Raw genomic sequence first — 19,009 nt, 5'->3', positions numbered from 1 at the left:
TTGCATTTCTGTACACTAGCACTAAACAGTCAAAAGGAAAATTAACAATTTCATTTCCAAGGCATAACCATGAATAAAATACTTAGGGAAAAACCAAGAAGGCAAAAGACTTGCACACTGAAAACTATAAACACTGCTACAAGAAATTAGAGCAGACATTAATAAATGGAAAGAAATACTGTGTTCATAGATTGGAAGACTTAATATTGTTAAAATGTTCATAGTACCCAAAACAATCTACACATTCAATGCAATCCCTGTGGGAATCCCAGTGGTATTTTTTACAGAAATAGAAAAATCTAAAATTCATATGGAATCACAAAGGACCTAAACTAGCCAATACAATCATGAGAAAGAAGAACAAAGCTGGAGTCTTCACATGTCCTGATTTTGAAACATATTACAAAGCTACAGTAATCAAAACAGTATACTACTGGCATAAAGACATACATATAGACCAATAGAAAAGAATACACAGCCCAGAAATAAATGCACAACTATATGGTCAACTGATTTTTGACAAAGATGCCAAGAATACACAACGAGGAAACGATAGTCTTTTCAACAAATGGGGTTGGGAAAACTGGATATCTACTGGCAAAAAAAAAAAAAAAAAAATGAAATTGGATCCTTATCTTACACCATATACAAAAATAAACTCAAAATGGATTAAAGACTTAACCATAAGACCTGAAACTGTTTAAAACTCCCAGAAGAAAACGTAAGAGAAAAGCTGTATGACGTTGATCTTGGATATGACATGAAAAGCACAGGTAACAAAAGCAAAAGTAAACAAGTAGGACTATTAAAAAATAAAAGCTTCTGCACCATAAAGGAAGTAATTAAGGTGGCCTGCAGACTGGGAGAAAGTACTTGCAAATCTGTAAGTCATATATCTGATAAGGGATTAACATCTGAAATATTTAGAGAACTCCTATAACTGAATAGCAACAAACAGATAACCCAATTCAAAAATGGTCAAAGGACTTGAGTAGACATTTCTTCGAAGAAGACATACAAGTGGCCAAAACGTTTATGAAAAACTCAGAATCACAATAATCAAGGAGGAGATGCAAATCAAAATCACAATAAGATTACCTCATACCTGGAAAATAAGTGTCGACAAGGATTGTAACTCTTGTGCATTATTGATGGAAATGTAAAATGTATAGCCACTGTGGAAAACAGTATAGAGGTTCCTCAAAAAATTAAATAGAATTTACATATGATGCAGCAATTCCACTTCTGGCTATTTATGCAAAAGAACTGAAACCGGGATCTTGAAGAGATATTTTACACTGCCATGTTCATAGCAGCATTATCCACAAGAGCCAAGAGGTGAGAGGAATCTGAATGTTCATCAACAGAAAAATGTGGTATATATGTACAATGGAATATTATCCAGCCCTAATGAAGGAAATCCAGCCAGGCACGGTGGCTGAAGCCTGTAATTCCAGCACTTTGGGAGGCCAAGACGGGAAGATTGCTTGAGCCTGGAGTTCAAGATCATTCTGGCCAACACAGCAAAACCCCATCTCTACAAAAAAAAAAAAAAAAAAAAAAAAAAAATTAATAATTAGCCAGGCATGACAATGCATGCCTGTAGTCCCAACTACTCAGGAGGCTGAGGTGGAAAGATTGCTTAGGCCAGGTGTTCAAGGCTGCAGTGAGCTGTGATTACACCACTGTACTCCAGCCTGGGGGACAGAGTGAGATCCTGTCTCAAAAAAATAAATGAATAAATAAAAATTAAAAAACAAAAAAGCCAGGTGTAGTGACCCACGCCTATAATCCCAGCACTTTGGGAGGCTGAGGCAGGTGGATTGCCTGAGGCTACGAGTTCAAAACAAGCCTGGGCAACATGGCAAAACCCCATCTCTACAAAAAATACAAAAGTTTGCCGGGCATGGTGGAATGTGCCTGTAGCCTCAGCTCCTGGGAGGCAGAGGTGGGAGGATTGCTTGAACCTGAGCCTGGGAGGTCAAGGTCGCAGTGAGTGGAGATCGTGCTATTGTACTCTAGCCTGGGCAACAGAGTGAGGAGAAGAAAAAAAAAAGGAAATTCTAACATATGCTTCAGCATGGATGAATCTTGAGGACATTATGCTAAATGAAATAAGCCAGTCACAGAAAGGCAAATATTGCATGATTCTACATATATGAGTATCTAAAATAGTCAAACTAATCAAAGCAGAAAATAAGATAGTAGTAACCAGAAACTGGAAGGAGGAAAAAATGAGGAGTTGCTATTCAATGATTATAAAGTACAGCATTGTACCTGTAGTTCACAATACTATGCTGCACACCTAAAAAAGTCATAAAGAGTGTAGATCTCATGTTATGTGTTTTTTACCACAATTTTTTTAAAAGATAAATCTAGCTATTTTGATCTCATACACCAGCATTCTCATGACAAATGGGGAATATTAGGATGAGACAGATTTGTATTGAAAAAGACAACCAATAAAAGTGTAGTGACACAATTAAAATTCTCTAAGACTAAACATTTCTGGAAAGTATACATGAGTATAATACATTGAAATGCAGCTTTTACTAAGTCTGCTTATATGTTCATTTTCGAAGTGTGAGATTGATATTTATTATGGATGTCAGAGGAATTGTTTTCTTCACTGTGGCTCTGTGTTGTATAGCACTTTTTATTTGTGATTTGTTCTCTCTTAGGGCTATTTCAAGTATGATTTTTGTAGACATGCTATGGAATTTGTTTCCTTGACATGTACAATAAGTTCAGAATACTTCTTTCAGTCTTTTTTGTTGGTGTGTAAGATTATTAATAGTGAAAAACTTTAAAGTAGAATCTAGTACTCTTTATAGTTCAGACTTTTATTTTGGTAATAATGATTAATTTAGAGAATCTCATGTTAAGATTCATGCTATATTGCCATTATTTTAAAAGTGTGAAATGCATGAGTTTTAAAAGACCAAGTTTAAAATACCAATAATTAGTGATATTCATATACCATATGTTTACCTACAAATATCTTAGGTTATGTTTATTACACACTAAAGCTCCTCTCGAGCACAAAGCAAGCACACGCTTGTCAGACCACAAGCAAATCCATAATTTTTCCACAATTGGTGTCAACCTTTCCATGTATTTATTAAGTACAGAACATATTTACCTATTTACCAGAATATTTACTTATAGAGTCCCCATTTCCATAAGCATTACTGCCACCACTCCAATTCTGAAAATGAAAATCAAGAAATTTTTTTCTCTCTAAACTCATAGACATGCTTTGCTCTGAAGCTTCAAATCAGCAAACACGGTTGCCAAGAGAAGCTTTAAGAAAGCTAGTTTTATACTCAGAGGTTATACAGTTGAAAAAACTATATAGCAATCATTTTAAAATTTGTCATGAATTATCTGGTTTTGCTGTCAGGCCTAGAGTTCATCACATAATTTCCAGAGCTGTAATTCATTTTCACTTATGAGACCTTAGACTGTTACAGGGAAAAGGGTTTTTTCCTCCTCTCAAGTTTTTCCAGTAATGCTTCCATGTACCATTAAACTGCTGGCACATTTTAGTCCCAGAGGATAGATTTTGTTTGGCATCCTAAGGAATTTTGATATATTTAAGAAGGTGAGAAGTACACATTGGCATCATTTAAACAACATAAGTCTACACCCAATTGGCTTTTACATGCCAAAGATGTGAAATGTGCCAACTGTTTAATAGTACACAATAACTGTTCAACTACGTAAGTTGATTTCAGTGAAACAGTTAGATGTGTGTTTTATCCTGAATAATTTAGATACAATTAAGTCTATGGTGCCTTCATAATAGAGGCAGGCTGTTCCTAACTTTTGCATAAGCAGATACTAATATTATTGAAATGTTAGTCATAGTTGAATTGAGTAGAATATAAGAGTATTGCTTTAGTTTAAGGTGCCTTTTCAGCAACTTCAGTAGTTTCTATACTGCCAGCAAATGTGAAATAGGAAAACAGAATTTGAAATTGACTATCTTTATTTTTTTTAATAAAACAAATTTGTACTTTTAGTGAGTTGGGGAAGCATATGATAGATTTTCTTTTATTTTCAGACTTTTAAATATATATGCTATTCATTTTAACCAGACTGTGTGTGTGTGTGTGTGTGTGTGTGTGTATGTGTGTGTCAGTCACTGACTGTGCAAGCCCTAATTGGAAAAATGAGCATGACTGTGCAAGCCCTAATTGGAAAAATGAGCATGGAGAGAGAAAGATAAAAATGATATAACCTTATCTTTCTAAGGAACTTACAATCAAATAGGGGAAGACATGGAAAGAGAGAGAATACAAGTACTAACTCTAATGCAAAGCAGACAGTCCTTGTGTTTTAACTTTTGGAAAACAAAAGTTAATATGACTTTAGAGAGTATGAGAACTGGGGGCAAGTGAAGGCTATGTTAGGAAGGGAAGGGTGATGTGAGGGCTCCATATAATTAGCTTAAAAGAACTTAAAGGATGATCCCTATCTTAGAGGAAGCAAAGGAATAGAAGTAGACTATAGAACCATAAAGTGTGGAGAAGGGAAGGTGGAGGGGAAGAGGTTTAAGTTATATAAAAGAAGGTAAATTTCCCTCTGTTACCAAATTAGGGGGAAAGGACTAGATGGAATTTTATAAAATGTGTAGAATACATTTGAGATACTCACAATATATTAGTTTCATAGCCTATATAAATTTCACTTTGGGTAACCTGTGGTCACCCAAAAGAGATAGGCAATCATCCTTCAGACAGCCAAAACTGAGATACATTGAAAAGGCCAATGTGTCTACCACTCTGGAGAGACATGACATCAGTAGTAATCATCATGGTCAGAGAAAAGCAGCAGTGGTTTTCAATATGACTCCAAATAAAATGTCACAAGGACAAAGCCTCTGTACTTGGCTGCTTCTCTTTGTAGTGTGCTCTGTAGTGTGTGGCAACAGAGATTCACTTATTTAACAAATGATTAATGATTTTTGCAAGCAACCTAGGAGCCAGGTAGTAGAAAGTAAAATTGGAAGATAAGTTAGTATCAAGTCATGAAAGCCTTTTTAGTGTTTAGTGCCAAACAACTTTTCTAAAAGACAAAGCATATTAGAGCTGAAAAACTATTACTTAAAATTATGTTTGGACTATATCCAAAAAAGAGCTCTTGTAAGAATATGCAAAACAGAATATTTTACAATTGTAGATTACAGTTCCTTTTAGAGATAAGCAGCTGAAGATAATTTTAGAACATCCTCCAGTTGTTTCCTTTTTCTGCAATGAGCAGATTCGTAGTTATGTTCCCTCACAGTAGTGGTTAGTGTTATTAAGTCTTTCTCTTATACATCTAAATAGGTTGCTCTAACAGCACAGTAAACCAAGATCTCTTTTTTTTTTTTTTTTTTTTTTGAGAAGGAATCTCATTCTGTCGCCCAAACTGGAGTGCAGTGATGTGACCTCAGCTCACTGCAACCTCCATCTCTCAGGTTCATGCTATTTTCCTGCCTCAGCCTCCCGAGTAGCTGGGACTACAGGCTCCTGCCACCACGCCCAGCTAATCTTTGTAGTTTTCATAGAGACGGGGTTTCACCATGTTGACCAGGCTGGTCTTGAACTCCTGACCTCAGGTGATCTGCCCACCTCAGCCTCCCAAAGTGCTGGAATTACAGGCGTGAGCCACCACACCTGGTCATAAACCAAGATCTTATAGCATAGATTTCTAGTTGATATTTACTTTAATGAACACTAAACTGTGACTATTATTGGTGTCTTTTTTCCCTATATATCCGACTGTCTCTTCTACCTTCGGTGAGCTTATATTATAATAAGACAGAAAAGGCTAGTAGATATGAAACAAAATTGTGCAGAGGCCAGGTGCAATGGCTCACACCTACAACCACAGCATTTTGGGAGGCCGAGGTGGGAGGATCACTTGAGACCAGGAGTTCAAGACCAGCCATTCAAGACCAGCCTGGTGGACATAGCAAGACCCCATCTGTGCCAAGTAAAGTAAAATTTTGCAGAATAGTCTGTGATTATAGCTCAGCAAGTTAAGGTATTTAGGTCTAGAATAAGGACAGTGCTAGGATGTGGCCAAACTTTGAAGTATGATATAATTAAGTTCATTAGTATAAGGCTACTAAAAGAGGAAGATCTTCCTGATAAAGAAAAGCATAAGTAAAAGCAAGGAGATATGAATGCCGGTTGCATACTTAGAAACAGTATAGAATCTGGCCTGAGAGAAGATTGTTATTGGGGAAAATAACTGAGATAAGGATGACTTATGGAATGCCTTGAAAGCCATAGAGGATATAGAGAAACACTGTAGGTTCTGGGTGGTATGCTAAAAAACAGCATTTAGTAAACACTACTGTAGAAGAAATGTACAGGACATATTCATGGAGGCAGAGAAGAGTCAGGGATGCAGTTATCTTAAGTGTGAGTTTATGAAAGCATCAGAAAACTCTAGTAAAAGTGGGGAAGGAAAGAGATGCGTAAAAGACCCTTTCAACAGATAAGAAAATTTGAACACAGATTAGTTATAGAGAGTAAGAAAAAACTGATTAAAGATGCAGCTGTTATATACAGTCACATTGACTTTTCTAAGTGGTATTTCCCCCAGCAACTTGGAACCTAAGTCTTTTACACATATTCATACAACTGTTACTCCAAATTACTTCCTCAGTCAGTGATTTCTAATTCTAACCCATGATCTTTAAAACATAGATTTTTTAACTTCTATGTATTCTATATCATTGGAATTTAAAGGCTTTTCCTTGTATTTAAACTAGGTCTCTGTGGAGTGTAGGTAAAAAGAAGGGAATTGTGGGAGAAAAGGAGCAGGGAGAAATATTAAAAAAATAAATACATAAATACATAAATATAACCACATAGTAATTCCTGTAACTAGAAAATAAAACTAAATAGATGCATTTCTTGAACATGCTCAGAGCCATTTAAGCAGCTTTATTCCCTGTCAACATCTCGGAACCTTTATGACTTTTATGATGTTGATGGAAGTACTTCCTGGAAGCATATGGTTTGCTTGGTAGTTATTCTTCCAACTTCGTTGCTGGCAGAATATCACCCCAAAGAAGAGAATACAGATTGGTGATGATCAGCCTCAGTGCGGGTAGCATAGCTCTGAAGCGTTGTGGTGAGGTTTTTTCTAGACTCTGGAGAAACTTCTTGAGGTTTTTCAGAACACCGAAGCCTTTAGGAAAAGTAACTACTTTCTTTTTAGTACATGGTTAACTCATTCACAGTAAAAACCATCTCTCTTCTCTGTCATAGTGGTCTTTCCCTCAGGCTACCTGGGATGCAGTCAAAGGTTTTCGGAGCCTTGATTGTCTTGCCTGAAGGTACAGTGTGACCTAGATGGATGTGACATGTCCTTGTCCTGTTGCTTGGTTCACTTCCACAAAGGTTTTCTTCCATAAAAAGTGTTGTGTTTTTAATTGTTTTTGTTTTTATTTTACATGTTCTGCTGTCTACCCAATTCCTCAGAGCCCTGAAAGAGTAAGAAATGTGTAATTTCTGATTTCTCCTTCCAGCCAGAATATCTTCCTGATAGCATGTTTCTTACAGGGCTCTTTTAAATGTCTTCTGTGGTGAAATTCAGGCTTTTGTCATTATTTCTTGTAATATCCCTAACTGTTCAGCTCCATGTCCAGACTTAGTTCACTGTATTCTATTCATGATTCACCTTTCCCTTCTCCAGCCTATAGGCAGACATGCATTTAAATGAAATGTACAGAAGGAGCATTCCTTTTATTAACCTCCACAGACGAGAATTCTTCAGGCTCCAGTATTTAATACCTCAGTTTCAGTATCTTTGCATATAGATTATACAATGTTAAAGTCTGAAAGAACCTAGGATATCACCAAGTCCTAAACTTATTTCATTTGCGAGAGGATTAAGTCCTAGAGAATTACATAAAATACACATTCGAAACCCTCCCTCAACTCAAATTAATATGTGCGTTTTTAATGATGACTTTCTAACAAGTTCACTGGTAGAAATTGACCTCAGCACCTATTTGTAAAGCTGACTATGGCCGTAGCCAAGAATAAAGCCTAAAGTTCTTTTAAGGGTTTAATTTATTTCATGCATCAAGCCTCTGCATGTATCCAGCACTTTTCCAACTTAAAAACTAATTTCAAACAAAATGTACAATCTTCTTTCCAACCCTCGTCAACCATGTGTCCTCTCCCAACTCTACTTTCTGAAAAATCTGGGAGAGGAAGAGGGACCCAAAACTTTACTGTCAGACAAGAGATACACAGGAAACACAGTTGCCATTAATACCATATAGGGTGAAAAAAATGGCTTCATCCCTTTCAGAAAGGCTGAACTGGGAGGACGAGGAAAAAGAAAGCATACTCAGAGTTTGACATTGAGTAGACACTCAATAAATATTTTTTGAATGAATGAAATGAGGTGAATCAATGAACCACGGACCTGAGGCTCTGTCTCCAGCATACCCTCTCTTCTAAACCCCAACAACAACCTGGACATCACCATTTGATGATTCCAAAGAAACCTAAACATGTCTACAACTTAATTAATCACCTTTCACCCATCTCCTACTCTAATGTTCCCTGTCTCAATGCCTGGTACCTAAAAATGCCAACCACATAAACCACTAACCTAGAAGTCATCCTCTCATTGACTCCTCACCTCCAGTCTAACAAGTCCTGTCAACTCTACCCTATACAATATGACAGGTCTATCAAAAATCTTCCCTACAAAAAAGGTACAAAATCTAGATAACTTTATTACAATGTCATGTAATCCCTCTTGTAAAAGTTGTGTAAGAAAACTGAGGGGAAAAAGCTATTCAACTAATTTTGTAAAACTAGTATTATCAAAACTAGATAGGGATAATACAGGAAAAGGAAACTGTACATCAGTGTCACTATTGCAGATAGAAAAACAAAATCTAAATAGAACAGTGTCAGGTGGAATTTGGCAGTTTATTCACACACACACACACACACACACACACACTACTACTACTATTGCTACTCCTAGATAAAGTTTCTCACAAAAACAGGAATGATTCAACATCACAATGTAGAAATATACTTGATATAACTTAGCACTCATTCTTAGTAATTTTAAAAAACAAATTTCCTAGGAAACAGCATAGAAAAAAAGTTCCTATCCTCATAAAGGGTCACCATCAGGAACAAAGAAAATGTATTTTTCTTAGTCACCATCAATAACAAAGAGAATATATTTTTCTTAATGATAAAATTTTGGAAATATTTCAACTAAAGTCGGGAGTAAGAATGTCTACTCTCTCCAGGTCTATTTTACATTTTTACTAGAGGTGCTAACCATTTTAGTAACTCCCTAATGGGGAAGAAGCAAGTATCATAAGAACTGGAAAGAACAAGACCAAACTGTCCCTATCTATAGCCAAGAGAATCTACAAACAGAATTCAACAAGGTTGCCAGATTCAGGACCTCAGACCTACAACTTGCTATTCCTGTAACTAACCTTGGCCATTACTTAACTATCTATATTACAGTTTACTCATCTGTAAAAGGGTGATCGAGAAGATTAACCAATGTAAAGTACCTGCTGCGCTGTAAGTACATAAGTATGAGCTATTACTAGCACCATTGAATTAATACACTATGTTTAGCAGTCTTACTATACCTAACTAGAAAATATAATAATAAGAGCTAATGATTGTTTATCAAGTCATGTGGTCTGCTTACCAAAAAAGATCTGCAGTAACTTTCCAAATCACTCCATAGAAAAGCTGAAGTCTTTATAGTGACTTACAAGACTTACGTGATTTTGCCCTCTACTTTATGTCTTTCTTCATCACCTCTACTTACTTTTCTTCAGATATGCCGGCCTCCTCACTATTCCTGGATTCACCCAGCAAGCTACCTCATCAGGGCCTTGATATTGCTATTCCCTCTGCCTGGGACAGTGCAAATTAAAATAACTATCATGTCATATCCATCAAACTGGTACATTTTCTAAAGTCTAGCAGTCAAGTAAGTTGGCAGAGAGGTTAAGAGAAACAGGAACTTTCATACTCTACTGATGGTTATATAAATGGTTACAACTGCTTCTCAGAAAAAGTTGGCAATAACTTGTAATATGGATACCATGGATGTTTTTTGACCAGGAAATTGCACTTGTGGATACACACCCTAGAACAACTTCAGCACATAAATAAGAGGAAAAGTAAAAGAATGTTGAATATAGCATTTTTTGTGAGACAGAAAAATATGAGATAAGTTACAAAATGATACATGCATTATGATTGCATTTGTATGAAATTTATGAAATTTTAAATATGTAAAATAACATTACACATTATGTATATACATATATCTAGTAGTGATTCAAAACTGTCCATAAGAAAAATAAATGTCAAATTTATTTCAGTGCTTTCCTCTAGAGAGGTATGGAGTGATGGAGAGATACACAGGAATCTTCGCTCTTCTTTTATTCCAAAGCAAGTGTGACCAAATGTTAGAAGGCAGTGAGTTTAGTGATTAATACATGGGTGCATCAATTCATGTTATTTTCTGAGTTTTCTAGATATTTGAAATATTTCTGTGTAAATACACACATGTCCCAAATCTAGCCACTTCTTACCACCTCTGCTGCTACAATCATGAGCCTAATCCCCATCATATCTTGCTATCATCAGCTTCTCACAAAGTCTGCTACAGTAGCCTCCTAACTTGTCTGCCCATACTTATTTGCCATACAGCATTCAAAGTAATCCTTTATCATGAAGTAAATCAGATTATGCTACTCCCCTGCTCAGAACACTCCAGTGGCTTCTCATTAAAATCTGTACTATTTACTGTCCTGTCTACTCTCAGAACTTATTCCCTACCACTTTCCCCCAGCCCACCAAGGTGCAACCACCTTTGTCATCTTGCTGTTGCTTGCCAACCATGTTCTTACTTCAGCGACTTGCACCTACTGTACCCTCTAGTACAGTAATACTAGTACCAGTAGTGTTCCTTGCATTGTTCCGTACTTCACTTTTTTTAAGTCTCTGCTTGAATGACCTTCTCAGAAAGGCTTTCCCTGACCAACCTATCTTTAAAATATCCTCTCCCCAGGCCGGGCATGATGGCTTATGCCTGTAATCCCAGCACTTTGGGAGGCCGAGGCAGGTGGATCACCTGAGGTCAGGAGTTCAAGACCAGCCTGACCAACATGGTGAAATCCCATCTCTACTGAAAAATACAAAAACTAGCCAGGCATGGTGGCAGGCGCCTGTAATACCAGCTACTCAGGAGGCTAGGCAGGAGTATCACTTGAACCCAGGAGGCCAAGGTTGCAGTGAGCCGAGATCACGCCATTGCACTCCAGCCTAGGCGACAGAGCAAGACTCCGTGTCAAAAATAAATCCTCTCCCTGGCCTAAAGCAATGACACCCCTGTAACAATGGCATTCCAGTGCCAGTTCTTGGTCTCTGAGCTCAGTTTTCCAATAAAAGAAATCAGGGCTTCCAGAAGAAGTGTTTGATTGCTTGATTCCAGACCCAAAAGAGGGAAAATATAAAACAAGACTGAACATCATGTGCCAAAAAGTAAGGAAACATGTAAAGAAACATGAATGGGGACATGTCAAAAAACGCACAGGAGCCAGCCTGAAATAGCTCCTGATGACCAAAGATAAAACAATTTGAGCAAGAAAATAATACTGGTTTTTAACCCCTAAAATAAAATAAATATCTATGAGTTCATACTATTGTAATAAATAAATTAATGAATTAATAATTGTAGAAGGAAAGAGGAAAATAGAGAATTGCTATTAGACAGATAACACAGTAATAAATGTTGCAGACGAGATTCCTCAAAGGATGCAAAAATTAATGGGTAGAAATTTGAGCAAGGTACTTACAAAGGATAAGGTAAAATTTTATATTGAAGAAACCTGACAGACACCAACTTGACAAAATAGTCAAGGTAAAAAGCACCAGTATATAAGACATATCAGCATAATGAACCACTTGGTAAAATGCACTGAGAAGCAGACATTATTTTTGTAGCAGTCTTGCCAAAAATGCATAACTTCTATCATGAAAAAACTTCAGACAAACCCATATTGAGAAACGTTCTATAAAATAACTGATTAGTACTCTTTAGAAATATCAAAGTCATACATAAAAGACAAGGAAAAACTGAGAAATTGTTATAGACTAGAGGAGACCTGTAGAGATTTAGCAACTGAATGCAAGTGGGATCCTGGAATTACAAAAAAAAAAAAAAAAAAGGGGTATTAGTGGACCTGGACCTGGTACCTAAAATTATACCTGTAGCTTAGTAATTACTTATCACATTGGTATGTCTGTCCATCCATTCATCCATCCATCTTTGATACCTCCCTTTTTCTCATGATTCACATCTAATTTCTCACCATATCTTCGTTTAACACCTGGTTCCTTGTGGAGAGAGACTAGGAGACAAATGATATCAGCAACAGAGCAACAACTTTTTGGTAGATCCTATATGAATTTTCCTACATATCCAGGATAAGATTTTATTTTGAAAGAGTAAAAATATTGAAAGTTTTGGGAAATTTATGTAAAAGAATCACAGAAGTAATCACACATGGAAGTAACAAAGCCTCTGACTTTGCCTGTTTGGGGGATGGGAGCTCATCTTTACTTGCCTAGATTGTTGTACTGGCCTCCTAATTGGTCTCCCTGCTTCCAGTGTTGCCCAGCCCTTTATTCCCACGCAGGAATGATGTCCTTATAGCCAGAGAAGTATTTTCAGGGGGAAAATCTAATCATGTCACTTTCTGTGACTAAAAGCCTTCATCACTTCACCATTGCCTTCAGAATGGAAGCCCTACAGATTCTGCCTCTGCCAACTTCTCCATCCTTATCTTTGACTATTTCCTTGCACAAACCATAATCACCATTCATACCAAACAACCCAGACTGTTACCACTCTTTGGCTTTGCATTTACTGTTTGTCTTCTTCTCCTAGGACTCTAATTTCCCATCTAACTCTAACCTGCCTTTTAAATTTGACTGGAGCAGTACCTTCTCCTCAAAGCCTTTCCTCGTCCGCTAAAGTCTCTCTTTAAGTGTGCTTTCAGCACCTTTCAGCTCCTTTGCAGCACCTTCTTGAGGATAAAGATTACTTGAATCTCCAGCTAGCTTCTTGCCTTGTACATGGTGGTGCTCAATAAACATTGGTTGAGAAAGAAAAGGAAAAAAGGAAAAAGGACAGGAAGGTTTTAAAGTTATGTAAATATTAAGCAAAAAAAAGTCATCCTGCTTTTCTCCTTCTCTACTTTGATTTCAGGCTCTTGCATATTTGTGTAATTTATTTTACCTGATTATCTGCCTATCCTTTGACATAGATGAAATGTAAATATCCATTAACTGAAGGAGATTTAGAAAGCTGTCCACTGTGGCATAAACAATTGCTGATAACAATGGTATTGAGCCAGATTAAGAGTATGAAGTGCATTCAGAGAATCTGATATAATGTCTATATTTTTAACTTCTTCACCATCTTTGAACTTGACAATGCCAATTTTTTGAAAAAACCATAGTAAAATATAGAACTATCTCCAAAAAGTGTGTTTTGAAACAATGCATGCCATCTTAAGGAATGCAAGAAAATCAAAATATGCCTTCTACTTATTTGATTTGCTTCCTCTGTATTTGTAATTACTGACAAGTTTACTTGGTATTTATTTGCTATACCCAGACTATGGAAAACCATGGAAGGGGTTAAATAAATTAGCCCCTGAGTTTTTAGTCTACTTAAGGAAAAACAAATTTCTAAGGGAAAGCAGGGGAAGTATAAAGCTAGTGGAAGGGGAAAGATCCCAGTTACATTTTTACCTCACTGAATTCTTTCCAAACTCAGACTATAGTTTTTTTTTTGTTTGTTTGTTTGTTTTTTTTTGCATCTACCACGCCAAGCATGATATTTTTAGTAACAGTAGTACAGAGCAAGCAGCCTGTCGTTTGGGAGCTGACAAATAAGCACACTGTTCCTCTTACACACAATATGCTCCGCATCTTTATCTCCACTCATCCTTACAGAAGCTCTTCAGCTTGCTGTGTTTCTTTAAGGAAATGACAAGGAGCACTGGTTAATAAGCTCTTAGGGTTATTCAGTATCCCTCTTCAATGCTCATTTTCTGAAGTTGAAAACACTTACGCATGTGCACACATGCACACTAAACTTTGTCAGAGATGAAGTACTTCCAAATGGTACTTGAATGTGATTAAGGGAACCCTGGGCCTGATAGGACTCATTACGCAACATGCCAGACATAACAGTTTGCTCAAACTTTGGTTCTAAGAAAAGGAAACATCTTGGTAAAAAATGACTCATAGAAGTGGAGGTAATCGTTTATTGTATTTCTATATAAATGTGTGCTCAATACATCATTTTAAAAGAAATGTAGCAGACTTTTTTCTTACAAAATATACATACACCAGAATAGTGTCTGTCATTTCTTTGGCATTAGACAAAGAAATCAGAGTCTGTTTGACTTATTGCCATGAGTTTCTGGTATAGAGTTATCTATTTTTCCTCCCTGATCATTATAATTTTCTAAAACAATTCAAGACTATATTAAGCAATTTTATACTTAATGTCATTGGTAAATTTTGTTTATTTTCAAGTCAATGGTTAATAATGTTATTTTACAATGTGGTTCTACAAATCTTTCAACACAGCTTAAAGTTACTCAATTCCATTTTCAACTTCTAATTTCAGAGCGTATTAACAACCATCCCATTGTTGAATTTCTACCCCTAGGTAAATTCCTCAAGGATTTTTTATATTAGCCTTTAATTTGTGGGTCACACTCCTGTTCGTTCTTTATCATTCCAGAAATGGAATCTGTTTGAGTTTTATAGCAATATAGTGAAGAAATTAGAAATTAATGGTTATTGAAATCAAATAGACTTATAGGAACTTAAGATTGTTAAGCCCAAGGTTTTATAGATGGTAACTGCACTGTGTTTCAACTGGACTAGACTATTATGACCATGGAAGTTATCAACCTAGAAATTATCTGCTTTTTCATTTTTTGCCCAGCACAAGTTTTGTCAGATAGTATATGTCACAATATATTGTACAGGACCTCACCTCACACTAAAACATTTTATATGAAATAAATTCTGTTGTGAATGATATGTTGACAAAGAAGGTGGACCTTTTTTTTTTTTTTTTTTTTTTTTTTGGAGACAGTCTCTTTGTTGCCCATGCTGGAGTGCAGTGGCACAATCACAGCTCACTGCAACCTCCATCTTCCAAGTTCAAGCAGTTCTCCACCTCAGCCTCCCGAATAAGCTGAGACTACAAGCGCATGCCACCACACTCAGCTAATTTTTATATTTTTTGTAGAGACAAGGTCTCACCATGTTGCCCAGGCTGGTCTTGAAATCCTAAGCTAAGTAAGCCACCACACCCAGCCAGAACTTTTTAATAAAAAAAATTTTTTTTTTAATGTAATGATCTTAACAAGCTCATGTCATATTATGTAACATATCTAGTTGTTTTCTTGTTGGTAGATATACACCTGTGACATACTTTCATCCATCATTCTGTTCTGTGAAAATTAACAAAATTGCTTAATATGTTTTTATTTAAATGACTACACATGCTGAGAATTAATCTTATATTCTGGTACCTATAAAACAAATAGCAAAAAGAAGTTTTGCTTGTTGTACCCACATAATGCATTAATCATCCTCCAAAGTAATTAATTTACAAATCAAGAAGTTATTTCCCATACATATTTCCTTCTAGTAGAAAAGCAAAGTTAGAGAATATATTAAGTTTTGAGTTTTTTCCTTTGTTCTTAGGTGCCTTAAATGCCTATATGTAATTTTACAAGAATCCACTGCTTAAAAATAGTTGATTTTATCCTGAATGACTGGAGCAGCTATGCTAACATTAGCCATACCTTATGAGGATAAGGAAAATATATCATTCATGGATATTCATACTATCCTTTATTTTTAAAGGGGGATTTATCCTAAAAGGTGTCTGAAATAAGAATTCACTTTCCTTTTCCCAAGCTCTCAAAAACATAATTTCACTAACTGTGTAATATGTATCTTCTCATAAGCCTCCACAAAGTACAAAACATCCTGTTGCTTAATTTTTATTAAGGCTTATTTTCACACACTAATAGCATTGTTTTTCTTGAAATGTGCCATACCTCGTTTAAGTGTTTTTTGTGTTTGTTTGTTTGTTTGTTTGAGTGGGAGTCTCGCTCTGTCATCCAGGCTGGAGTGCAGTGGCATGGGCTTGACTCACTGCAACCTCCGCCTCCCGGGGTTCAAGCAATTCTTGTGCCTCAGCCTCCTGGTAGCTGGGATTACAGGTATATGCCACAATGCCCAGCTAATTTTTGTATTTTTAGCAGAGACAGGGTTTCACTTGGCCAGGGTAGTCTTGAACTCCTGACCTCAAGTAATCCACCTGTCTCGCCCTCCCACAGTGCTGGGATTACAGGCTATGAGCCACTACAGTCGGTCAGTGTTTTCTAATAACCAGCTTGAATAGTTTGTATTCATCAGCTTCAGTGCTTTATTAAGTGAAATGAGATTGATGAGCCTGACTACCATAAATGATATATACTCTTATGTCCACCTTTGGGATGGGCTATATATCACATAAACTCCCAACAAATTACGTACCAACTTCTCCTCCAGTGCTAGGGAAGGAGAAGCTTGCCTTAGCTACATGGACACTAGAAAAACTGAAGTTTTGACTGAGCAATATCTCATTTGGCCTGCTGTTTCCTAATGGTACAACTTTGAAACATGTCACCACATTAAATCTAATCTAGGCTCAAAAAGTCCTATTTCTTCTTTCCTGTGGATTTCATAATATTTCCAGAATGCCTCTAGTCCTTGAAAGAAATTACTCTAAACCCCAGCTTAACAGATTGGGTTATATCTTACCATCCTCATTTTATCTTCCTTGCTTTGGCAAGTTCTTTTCCATAAGTAGAAATATGCATCAGTTTAAGTATGCTAGATTTTTTTAAATGTGGAATTATAAAAACATTAGAAGATGATATTTGTATTTCAAAAGATCTTTTCACAGGATCTTCACACAGGATTCCTAATAGGTCCCACTTAAGTACAAGTTAACTAGCATATTTCACTTCATGTCAATTTAATTTAGATATAACTTTTTAGAAATAGTACATCCTGTATACCCCTGTACTTAGATGACTTCCTTAGATATTCCAGATGATTCTAAGGGAAAATTAAATGCAAATTAATTATGACTTATTATTTAACCATATTACATTATGATTATAATAGCAGAGATCAGTCATCTTTTCACCAGAATGTTGTATGTTTCTGAGTGATCAGATACATCGCTTTCTCAATCCAAAAATAACTCGTACTGATAATTCACTGCTATTTTCAAAAAGTTAAGCTTAGGACATTCTCAGTAACTATATATCCCCAAGAGTAAGGAACTATGGGGCTTAAATTTATTTTGAGTATTTTATGAACCTTTAGCTCTCTTAGGAATTAAACTATATGCTGTGTTCTGTAGTTAAGTTAGGTATCAACTTTTTCAAAAATTTTATCAACTCAATGGCAAGCCTGTATGCAGTGGCTTATGCCTGTAATCCCACCACTGTGGGAGGCCAAGGCAGGGGGGTCGCTTGGGCAACATGGCAAGACCCTGTCTCTATAAAAAATTTTTAAAATTATCTGGGCATGGTGGCACACACTTGTGGTCCCAGCTACTCTGGAGACTAAAGTGGGAGGATCACTTGAGCCCAGGAGGTCGAAGCTGCAGTGAGCCATGATCGCACCACTGCACTGCAGCCTGAGCAACAGGCCAAGACCCTGTCTCAAGGAAAAAAAAAAAAAAGAAACCATTCAGATGCTGTTTAGAGTAATAAAACAATTATTCATTTTTTAAAATATACCAAAGATTCAACTTTAATATTTTAAGTAAGTTGGAAGAATGGAAATGGAGGAGTCAATATACTTTTTTCACCAGACTAGAATTTCTACTTATTACATATATACCAGTAAGTATATAAAATCTCTGTAAAGATGAACATTTATGAAACCAAAAAAAAGATTTGAATTTAAAAATGTACATTCTAATAGTATGGGCAATAAAGGATAGGGACAGAGGGGAGAGATGCTAATAAGAAGATATATTAAAGAAAATTGAAATGAGAACATAAGTTCATTAGAAAGATATTAGGGCAAATGATTTATTAAGCTAAACAAATAAGGAGTATCTTAGTAAATAAGGACAGTTGGCATGTATGTAGGTGTGGTCTTGGGACTTTGCCACCCAGACCAGGGATTTGGGCTGTGGGGAAGGATGATGACCATCTGCTCCAAGTGACTCCTACTGGCTGATACACAGAGCTCTGTTGGCATCAGTCTCAGAAGAGACTGCCAGCCTTCCAATCAGAAAATAAGCAAAACAATGGCATTGCTGTCAAGCACAGAAATGAAGTTTAAGATTTAAGTAATAAGTGGTGACTCAGAAAGGGTCAGGAAACCTTAGAGTGTAATCCAGACAGATATAAGTTGACTTGATTGTGAAATGGACTATCCTCGCAGTTAATGGAGGATACTTGAAAAGCTAGGCAGAAATGAACTACAGTGACTATGGTAAGCAGACTGAAACTATTACAGCTCATGAGATACTTAGCACAACCTTTAAGATCTAAACCAGACACAAAGACAATATAACACTACAAAACAGAAAAAAACTTGACCTATACACAAATTAGATTATATGAAAATAATGTAAATATTACTGAGATTGAGGCAAAGTAGTAAAAAGATGACTTTTGCCTACCTCCTTGTCCTCACAACAAAGTTTATTTAAATGATTTTTTCCTTAAGAGCCTTCAAAAGCAGGACCAGTGAACTTTTTATTATCTTACAGGAATCTTCATTTTATTCTAAAAAGAACTTGAAATTAAATGATAGTGAGAGTTTAAAAAAATGTAAATTTTTAAATTTTTTAAAAATAACCTTTAGACTTCAAAAATACA

The 19,009-nt window shown here is 36.2% G+C and overlaps 1 protein-coding gene and 1 long non-coding RNA gene across 6 annotated transcripts in view; one reads left to right on the top strand and one right to left on the bottom strand.

The window, feature by feature from the left end:
- Window positions 1-19,009, top strand: part of LOC105471492 (elongator acetyltransferase complex subunit 4) — a 252,628-nt gene that overhangs the window by 212,262 nt on the left and 21,357 nt on the right. Inside the window, exon 10 of one of the 4 annotated variants that reach the window (XM_071074928.1) lies at window positions 9,516-9,545. The exons of the other annotated variants lie outside the window; for them this stretch is intronic. Coding sequence (XP_070931029.1) covers window positions 9,516-9,530 — 15 coding nt within the window. The 3' untranslated portion in view covers window positions 9,531-9,545. Of the gene's footprint in view, window positions 1-9,515; window positions 9,546-19,009 lie in introns of those variants that run through there. 4 annotated transcript variants of the gene reach the window in all.
- Window positions 1-19,009, bottom strand: part of LOC105471490 (uncharacterized) — a 169,546-nt gene that overhangs the window by 145,240 nt on the left and 5,297 nt on the right. The gene's annotated exons all lie outside the window — the stretch shown is intronic.

This window comes from Macaca nemestrina, chromosome 12 (assembly GCF_043159975.1).
Source record: "Macaca nemestrina isolate mMacNem1 chromosome 12, mMacNem.hap1, whole genome shotgun sequence".
Lineage (NCBI taxonomy): Eukaryota > Metazoa > Chordata > Mammalia > Primates > Cercopithecidae > Macaca > Macaca nemestrina.
Note: the sequence above shows the minus strand (reverse complement) of the source record. Positions and strands in the feature narration are given on the sequence as shown.